The 10,500-nt window shown below is 39.5% G+C and overlaps 1 protein-coding gene across 2 annotated transcripts; it reads left to right on the top strand.

Annotated features, from left to right (window-relative positions):
* The first annotated feature begins 938 nt into the window (after nt 1–938).
* LOC118278863 (dnaJ homolog subfamily B member 12) lies at nt 939–10,202 on the top strand. 2 transcript variants are annotated; one of them, XM_050703729.1, is made up of 6 exons: nt 939–1,458; nt 3,774–3,883; nt 4,612–4,783; nt 8,354–8,565; nt 9,043–9,130; nt 9,911–10,202. In XM_050703729.1, exons 1-6 carry the CDS (start codon nt 1,125–1,127, stop codon nt 10,057–10,059), a joined length of 1,065 nt encoding a protein of 354 aa, XP_050559686.1. In that variant the 5' UTR covers nt 939–1,124; the 3' UTR covers nt 10,060–10,202. The 2 variants fall into 2 exon arrangements, with proteins under 2 accessions (XP_050559686.1, XP_050559685.1); XM_050703728.1 differs by having other exon boundaries at nt 4,612–4,789.
* The last annotated feature ends 298 nt before the right edge of the window (nt 10,203–10,500 follow it).

Below are 10,500 nucleotides of genomic sequence, written 5' to 3'. Positions count from 1 at the left end.
CACTACGATTAATAAGAGTTGAGCAGCGGATAAAAGCGCGTACGAGTAACTTATCGATGAAATGGCCTAACTTTTTATTATCGTATCTAGACCCAAGGATCTGTGCTTACAAGCAGATGTTGACATTTTAAGCAAATTAGTGTTATTTAAAGATACAAGTGTTATTTACAGATTCTCCGGAGAATATCAATTTAAGTCTAGTTAGGTTACCTAAATAGGTAAACGATACGAGTGTAAAACCGAGGATCAAATAGATCCATCTAGGATCCATGTATTATACCAATTTTGTAGGTATCTTTCTAGGTAATAACAAAAAACTATAATAAATTTTATTTATGACTTACGAGTGTATTGGATTTTCTCGTGTATATCTTAGCTCAATATTTCAAGTTTAACAACTTAACTAAACGAAACGGTACGCATTTGTAAGTTTTAATAACAGTATATTTCGTTAAATTATCAAATAATCTAATAAGATTTCGATTAGCTTTCCCCACCCTAGTTGATGATTAATCCCTGGCGTGATGTATATTGGATGTGCAGTATGAGAGAGATGGCAATATTAAATACCGCAAGAGTAAGTGAGATAGAAAAAACATTTATGCTATTGATTCTAATATCTACAGGTCTGAAACACGTTTGTTTATACGTCAAACGTGTTCCAAATATCATATAAAGTATGCTATGAGGCTTTTGATATTAAAAAGTATAAAATCCTACAATTCTACCAGAGAACATAATTTTATAACTCACTTAGATTGAACTTTTATTTAATTATATAATTTATATGCATATTTCTGTATTTGCGTATTTATCCGTTTATTTTATTCCGCATAATTTATTAAAATATTTTTTATAAATCTTTATCAGGTGTCATTAAAACCTACCATTTTTTACAATGCGACCCTAAATGCGGAAATAGTTTTATTATGTTGGTATCTCATCAGTATTTTGATTGACGCAATCGTACACCATTAGTGCACATAAATGTAGTGAATTAAACGCAATTATATTCTATTTCCACTAATTAAATTTGCGCGTCGCGAACCTCATATCATTCTGCGACGTGTCGTCCGCATTAAGAACAAATTTTTAACAACAAAGAGCTCCAGGATAGCGAGAAAATGACTCTTGATGGGAACAAGGACGAGGCAGAAAAATGCATAGCAATTGCTCAAAATGCACTAACGGGAGGTAACTTTGAGAAAGCCGAGAAGTTTTTGTTGAAAGCCGAACGGTTATACCCTACTCCGTTGGCTAAAGAGCTTTTAGCTCGCGTTAGGGCCGCGGGGCCGTCAACAGGAGCCCCGAAACGGACTCCACCTTCGAGCCCTAGTACTGAGGAAGTTAGGAGGCGAAAGACGCCTGCTCACCAGGTTCCGCAGAGGGAATACACTCCAGAACAGCAGGAAGCAGTGCGCCGAGTCAACAAATGCAAAGATTTTTACGAAATCTTGGGTAAGTAAGCTAATTATTTATTTAGACATTAATTTCTTATTGTTCAAGGTTCCTGAGTGCTTTTGTTTATTTTTTTGTTGCGATAAGGCCATTGTACGTGGTGTTTTACTTGTTAACATCTCTGCTCTTTATTATCTGTCCTAATTGTACTTGGACAAATAGGTTGAGGCTGTAAAATGTAAAGAATGGTATTAAAAAAAAATACCATTCTATTAAAAAACTACATTAAGTAATTAATTAGCAATAACTAGATATTAATGTGGTAGTTTTTAATGAGGTAGGTGCTATTATGGAGGCCTTATTTTACCAGTAGACAGTTACCTGGTGATTTGAGTAGTATTTATTTAACTAATTGACTTTTTAAGTGCCCAGTTAAATATAAATTAGCGTGCCCTAAGCATGCACCAATGAATCAGAAAAAAATGCATCTAGACTAAATAAGGAGGAGCAATTGTGTAAATAGAATGAAAAAATCATGCATATCCTCCGTTGCAGCAATACAACACAAGTAGTAGGGACTTGAAATATTTTTTTTTATATATTCGATGGGTCGATGTTTGGCTGCTTTCTTGTATCACATATATGCGACACAGGTGGTTATAGGATTAAAAGTTTGAAGCAAATATTTATATTTTCTTAAGAAGAGTTTGTTTGTTTGAACGCAATAAACTTTGGAATTACTGGTTCTTATTTAATAATGATTTATGTGTTGAATAGTCTATTTACTCAGGAAGGCTATATATGAACAAAAGTAGCCGAGCAGCAGGTGAAACCATGCCGTAGTAGCTATGTAATTTAAAAATCTAGTGAATAACCAATGTGCTAGAATTGTCTGACATTTGACCTTGTATTAGCATTAATTTCGTTAGTAGTCACAACAAGTATTCTAAGTTACTGTTACTCAACCTGTCCATTTTGTAGTTTGCTTACTACAGATACAATTACGACATAAACTATAAAATATATATTTTGATAAAATCTCTGGATTGATAAAAGGTTTATGCCAGAATGACAGTAGTTAAATTCACACAGCTTTTTGACAGCTCGCCTTGAGCGAGAGGAGAGGGAGTGTCAGACTCTTACTGATTAAAAACCACCCGTTCCTACTCCTACTTTTCGAGCTGGAGCCCCAGTAACCCGGTCGGTAGTCTGCAGCTCCGGATCAAATATTCACACGGCTAATGGTCAAATACCAATTTATCCAAAAACCAAGAATTGGATTAAAATTATCTAGTCCTTTCCATTATCGTACCACAAGACAATCAGCGAGGCGTCACCGCTTCATTGTAGATATCCCACCCACTCGCACGACGCGCTTCGCTTCAAGCTTCCTTGTGCGAACTGCTAGGGAGTAGAACTCCTTGCCGGAGTCTGTGTTTCCTGATGGGCATAACCTGGGTGTCTTCAAAGCCCGAGTGAATAGGTCGCTTATGGGCAGACGTGCTCCATCGTAGGCAGCATCATCACTTACCATCAGGCGAGATAGCGGCCAAACGTCGACCCATCAAAATATTTTTTTTTCTAACGTCACGCCTTTAATCCCTGAAGGGGTAGTCAGAGGTGCACATTATGGCCGAAAATAAAAATAAAATTAATAATTTCTGACGCTAGACTTAGCTAGCCTCCAATTGATTAATGTGTGATGTCACACAGCTGTTGCGTTGCGACATCACCCTTGCAAGAGTTTCCCTATAGAAGACGTCATAGTAAGAATGACTAAGCCAAAATATATACAATTTTATATTTTATATTAGTTAGTTGTCCTTATACTGACGTGGCGCCACATCGTACATAAATTAAATAATAATAAACATTATTGACGACGTTATGTTGACTAGTTCTATTAACTTGTATTTTTTTATGGTATAAGCCGGTAAACGAGCAGACGGATCACCTGATGGTAAGCAATCGCCGTCGCCTATGGTCACCCGAAACACCAGAGGCGTTTATAAGAGCCGTTGCCGGTTTTTTGTGGGTTAGGAATTTAAGGGTTGTTGGGAAATTGAAGATTGGGATGGTTGAGGGTCGTAGGAGGTTTGGTAACCTCACTCTCACAACGAAATACAACGCAAGCGTTGTTTCACGACGGTTTTCTGTGAAACCGTGGTATAACTCCGGTCCGGGCAATCCATTCGTTCCGAAGCATGGGTCTCCCATATTTTTATGGTATAGGGCGGTAAACGAGCAAATGGATCACCTGATGGTACGCAATCGGTGCCGCTCATGGACACTCGCATCACTAGAGGAGTCGGGCCTAGTGTTGCGAACCGCGACTTTCGGGCCTTGTATAATAACCATTGGTTTATATTTTCCAGGTGTGTCCAAGGAGGCGACGGACTCCGACATAAAGAAAGCCTACAAGAAGCTGGCTTTGCAGCTCCATCCCGACAAGAACCACGCCCCAGGAGCCGCTGAGGCATTTAAGGTAACAATCACTACATAGTATAAAACAAAGTCGCTTTCTCTGTCCCTATGTCCCTTTGTATGCTTTAATCTTTAAAACTACGCAACGGATTTTGATGCGGTTTTTTTAATAGATAGAATGATTCAAGAGGAAGGTTTATATGTATAATACATGCATAATGTATCACCATTGCACCCATGCGAAGCTGGGGCGGGTCGCTAGTACTATAATTATAATAATATAATATAATAAGTGTGGGAGAGCCATACTTCGACACGAATGGGCCGGCTCGACCTTTTCATGGCGACGAGGCTTATTTTTTTTTTATGGTATCAGTTAACGATCTGGCGTATCATCTGATGGTAAGCAATCGCTGCCGGGTATGGACACCCGAAACACCAGAAGCGTTACAAGTGCGTTGTCGGCCTTTTGGGGGTTAGGAATCTAAGGGTTGTTCGGGAATCGGGGTTTGGGAAGATTGGGAAAGGGGGTAATTGGGCCTCCGGTAACCTCACTCATATAACGCAAGCGTTGTTTCACGTCAGCTTTCTGTGAGGCCGTGCTATCACTTCGGCTTCGGCTACGGCGTATGAAGATATGCCAAACCATCTTATATAGAAGAGCCACATAGTGCAGTCACTGTATTATTTATTTATTTATTTTATTTTCAGCCATGATCCTTCTACTCCTCTCTATGCAGAGCTATCTTTCTTTTGTTTTCAGTCACTGTAACATGACAATATTTCCAGGCAATAGGCAATGCAGCAGCCATATTAACAGATGCGGAGAAACGCAAGCAGTACGACTTGCGCGGCGAGGAGGCGACGCACGCGCCGCAAACCCACCATCAATACTACGCGCGCGGGTTCGAATCCGACCTCACCGCCGAAGAACTCTTCAACATGTTCTTCGGAGCGACAGGTATGGGTACTGTACTCTTCATATTTTGTTACTATTTTAAGCTATTTTTAAGTGTAACAGATGACTATTTTTAACGCCCGTTTCGTACTGGATAATCTAATGTATAAAATTCTCGTGTCACAGTTTTCGTTGCCATACTACTCCGAAACGGCTTGATCGATTTTGATGAAATTTTTTGTGCTTATCCGGTATCTATGAGAATCGGCCAACATCTATTTTTCATCCCCCTAAATGTTAAGGGTAATACAACCCAAAATTTTTATTTTCCGCGGACGAAGTCGCGGGTCGAAGCTAGTTATTATGTTATCGGCTTACTCACGTAACTGTTTGACGAGGAACTCGACTAGTTTCAAGCCATGCTAGAGTAGAGTAGCAGCGACAATCGCCGCGTCGTGTGTCGCGGAATGTTGCTCATGAATATGAGCCTCTAGCATGGCTTGAAACTAGTCGAGTTCCTCGTCAAACTGTTACGTGAGTAAGCCGATAACATAATAATTAATTCGTACTGGATAATATATAAAGAAATTGACGGGTTTTCCTTCCTGACGCTGTAACTCCAGAACGCACGAACCGATTTCCACGGTTTTGCATTCGTTGGAAAGGTCTCGGGCTCCGTGAGGTTTATAGCAAGAAAAAAAGTTTAAAGAGAAAAGCAGGAAAACAGGGAAAATCATTGGTGGCGAAACGGAGTTCGCCGGGTTTGATAGTTTAATTATTATAAATATTGGAATTAAAAATCACCCATTACATGGGACTTATAACACAAATGGTGAAAAGCGGGTGTACATTGTATAGCGGCATTACGTGCCGTAATGTGCACCTCTGCCTACCCCATCGGGGATAAAAGGCGTAACATTATCTTATTTTTTATCAAATCACGGTTTACTCACGTACATTAATGGAGAAAAGCTCTACTAGTTTCGAGTCACAGAGGGACTCTTTATGAGCAGCGTGCTATGGAGAGAGTAAAAGACTGACAAATCGACCATAAGGGTCATGCCACTGGCTAATCGCAAGCGTGCTAGTCTCTATAAGCATATTATTATTTTTTTAAATAAATCACTATTTACAAAAATTTTAGTTTTTTTTTCGATAGTTTTAGTCTGCGTCAATAGGGTAGATGACTAATTTTTATTTCAATGTCCGTCTTGTAGATCAAATTAATGACTGTTGATGAAGCGTAAGAGGTGTGTAAGAATCGTAGCAATTCGCGTTCCATTAAATCTGCCTACCCTCATGGGGGACAGGCGTGAGGTTATGTATGTTATATGTGTAATTATTGAGATTTTATTGAATTGAAATTGCATTGACATTTAGATTGGTTTCAAGAAAACGCGCCTTGACCATACATAGGGACGGACAGCGGAAAGCGACTTTATTATTTTACTCTGTATACTTTTTAATTTTTATACATAATCTCGCCTGTTGCGTAAGTGCTGATCCAAGCCTACGATGAGAGAACGACAGCCCAGTGAGTAGGGCTATTCACTCGAGCCTTGAAGATCAGTCTTGTGAAACCCATCAGAACAACATAGATTCTTGTATGGGATTCCTAATTCCTGAGTGTTGGTCCCGCCAGTTTAAGACGCCCGCTTCTTATGCACGAGGGTGCAATCTACCAACGGCTTTCTAATGCACCACTGACAAACGGTGAAGGAAAACATCGTGAGGAAACCTGGGCTTATAATTTCTGATTGTAAGTTTGAAATCGCCAACCCGCATTGAGCAAGCGTGGTGATTAATGCTCAAACCTTCTCCGTGTGAGAAGAGACCTTAAGTTAGCAGTGGCCACTTATAGGCTGTTGATGTGGAATTCCGAACCGGCTGTAGCCAACATTCAAGAAACGACAGGGTAACCAACATTACACAACTAGAAACTAGTTATTTATCCAAGTTTCTAATGGATCAGTCAGTTTCTCCTCTTATTGTATTGTAAAGATTATTTTAAAGTATATAATGCAAATAAAATGGAATTATATGAAATATGTATATTTTGTAATGTGTTATGTTTTTGTTATTTTTATTAGTAACTAGCGACCCGCCCCAGCTTCGCATGGGTGCAATGGTGATATATTATACCTGTATTATACATAAAAACCTTCCTCATGAGTTACTCTATCTATTAAAAAAAACCGCATCAAAATCCGTTGCGTAGTTTTAAAGATTTAAGCGTTCATAGGGACAACATGACACATGACAGAAAAAGCGACTTTGTTTTATACTATGTAATGATAAATATGAAATAAATCATAATTATTTAATGTATATCGAGTTTTATTTTTCATAGTTTTCGAAATAAATATGTTAGTTTTGGAACCCTGTACTTGTATATTTTTATGCCCAATAATTTACCGATATCGATGAAATCTGAATTTCGAAAAGGCACACCCGTATCTTAGATGAACTGAACTGCAAACTCACAGAAAGACTCCCATAGTATTAATCTTTTAATATGTATTTTTGTGCCTAAAATTTTATCGATATCGATTAAATCTCGACAGTTTTTATCGTAACGGCACACCTTATCTAAGACAGTTGTGACAGTATTAAATTTTAATGTTGGTAGCTTTGTTTTTTTTATGAGGTTTACTAAAATCGGTCTGGAAATCATCAGAAATTAATATTCTAACTTTCTAAGTTCCGTCTTTATTATTATTATTATATAGTCTATGGCTGTCGATCACTGGCAACACTAGTCGCTTAATCACTCGTTCTCTTCTCATTCGTGCAAGCAACGATGAATTAAGGCAGAAATACATTATCATGGCGATGCGTGGCGCGCCAGACTTATATCGAGCTGCATCATAGCACCCGATTTATGGACAACTTTAGATGGTTTCCGTCTTAATAATACCCAATTCGACTAATGTAAAAACGAATTGTTATGAGATTTAGGTGTACCTCAGTATCTCGTATTAATTTCTTGCGTGTTACCAGTGATTACATACGGAACTAAAACGTGGGCCCGTAGTCTTTATCTTGTGAGAGGGAGCTAGCGATAGAGAACAGCTATGCTCGGAGTTACGTGTAAATTCGCCAAAATATCAAAGTTACAGATATAACTCTACGATTCTGCACGCTAAAGTGGCAATAGGCAGGCCACGTCGCTCGAAGGACTAACGCCCGCTGGGCCAGGAAAATGCTCGAGTGACGAACGTTGCCTGGAAGACGTAGCATAGGCAAGCCTCTCACTAAGTAGACTGACGACACCATCAATGTCATCATCATCGGTCATCATCATAGTCAGCATCAGTGGAGCTAGTAGATGGTTGATGATAGCTAGTTGATGATTTTTCAAAAAAACTTCTATTAAACAAATCATTATTCTCCCGCGTTATTAAGCATCGTTTTAGCTTATTATCATCCTTATTTTTATTGGATTGTTTGTTAAGAGCAGTGTCACAGCTTAATTTATTGAAACCAAATTTTGTGTTTCATTCGGCAGAATTGTTATCTTTTGGTTGAGGATAATGACGCCGTTAACTTTTTGTGATTTTTATTATAAATTCACCCAGATGCAATTAGTGGCGAGTTAGGGCAGTTGCTCATGATGATAATTTTCCTTCATAGCGGCGTTCCCTGGTGGTGGCCCGACGGTGTACACGCGCCGCCGCGGCCGCCAGCCCGAGACCCGCGAGGCGCACGCCGGCCTGGTGCAGCTGCTGCCGGTCCTCGTGCTGGTGCTGCTCAGCATGATGTCAGGGTACTTCATCAGCGAGCCGGTCTACAGCCTCGCGCCAAGCTCCAAGTATCCCGTTCCTAGGGAGACTGTTAATCAGAAGGTATTGTTTGGCATGATTTTTGTGATAGGGCTTCTTCTAAATGGGCAGACGGATGAGCTGATGGTAAGCAATCGCCGTCGCCTATGGACACCCGAAACAACAGAGGCGTTACAAGTGCCGACCGAGGAGGATACAAAGGAGGGAATTGGGCGACCGGTAACCCCACTCAAACTGTTGACATTTAATTTTGATGAAAAGCAGGTGTTGCTTTCCATGTCAGGGTATCAAAGGTGTAATGTTATGAATGCCCCTTCCCAATCCCCGATTCCCCAACAACCCTTAAATTCCTAACCCCCAAAGACCGGCAACGCACTCGTAACGCCTGTGGTGTTTCAAGTGTCTATGGGTGGCGGCGATTGCTTACCATCAGGCGATCCGTCTGCTCAGTAGTAGTACTACTCAAAAATGCGTGTCTAATATTGTTTCATTACCTAACTGACGGACTAAATAGATTTCCCGTCATCATGTCTATTCCAGGTACCATACTACGTGAAAGAAAACTTCCACACTGACTACCAGGGCTCACTGCGCCGGCTCGAGCTGGCCATAGAAGAGGAGTATATAGGTATGTATACTTCTATATTTTAATTATTAGATGTCTTTGAAAAGTCCCATTAGTTTTGACGCTGTACTCCTGTACATTGTTCCTACATATATGTATACACAATTATAAATATAATATATAAAAAAAAAAACATTTTTTTAAAAGAGTAACGATGGAGTTTCTTCCTCACTCTTCTCCATTCGAAGCTACACTTTGGAACGAGCGCCTAGCTTCACTGACAGACAGACTGACAGATAATTCAATTTGACGTTTCAAAAGTGCCTAATTTAGGATTAATTGAAATAAATGCTTTGACTTTGAAAAAACAAGCTTTTGTGCAGCTCAGCATTTATGGTCTTGGAAACTAAATGTACCTATACAATTTTTCAGCTCAATCGGTTGAAGATTGATGATAAGACTGCACGGTTGACGCGGTGGGTGGGCAACTGACTGCCGCGCAACGTGTAGCGGGTTCGATTCCCGCACAGAGCAATTCTTTGTGTGATCCACAAATTGTTGTTCCGGTTCTGGGTGTCATGTGTATGTGAACTTGTATGTTTGTAAACGCACCCACACAGGAGAAAATCGTAGGGTGGGGCAACGTTTAAAAAAAGATATCTGCTAAAAAGTTTTGTTGCAAGATTCCACTACACACACACACACACACACACACACACACACACACACACACACACACACACACACACACACACACACACACACACACACACACACACACACACACACACAAACACACATTTTTCGATATTACTTACTTATAATTTACTTTCTCTGTTACAGTGGGACTTCGCCACGCTTGCCAAAGAGAGAGAAACTACAGAGACAGTATGGTGTGGAAAGCGAGGAACTTCGGAGACTCCAGGCAGTACGCGGACGCACAGAAACTGCGCACGCCCTCTTGCGAGAAATTACAGAAGTTCCATCGATAAAATGTATAATATAATATCGATATATCGATAAACTTCTATCGACACGTAGACAACACTATCACTGTTAATTTATTTTGTATTTATTCTCCGTTGTTATTAATTTTGTGGACAAATTATTATTATTACATCGAAATGTGAATTTTTATTGGTTTTTTCCATTTTTTTTGCAAGTAAGTTACAAAATAACACTTTTACACGTCAATCTCTTAAATAACTAGATGAGGCCGGCATTTCCTATCGGACTACTCTGAGAAGAAATGCCGAAACAAACTCAGAGGTCATAGTCTCTTTTAAAGTCCAGACAATGAAATAAAGGATAATGTGAGAGAACCGTGCAAGTTGATTCTGTAGTAACTCAACAGAATCAACTTAACACAACAGAATTAACTTTTTTGTAACTGCCAATTTGGTTGGTATTAAATCTGTCTGTTACATGGGATT

This window comes from Spodoptera frugiperda, chromosome 24 (genome assembly GCF_023101765.2).
Source record: "Spodoptera frugiperda isolate SF20-4 chromosome 24, AGI-APGP_CSIRO_Sfru_2.0, whole genome shotgun sequence".
Lineage (NCBI taxonomy): Eukaryota > Metazoa > Arthropoda > Insecta > Lepidoptera > Noctuidae > Spodoptera > Spodoptera frugiperda.
Note: the sequence above shows the minus strand (reverse complement) of the source record. Positions and strands in the feature narration are given on the sequence as shown.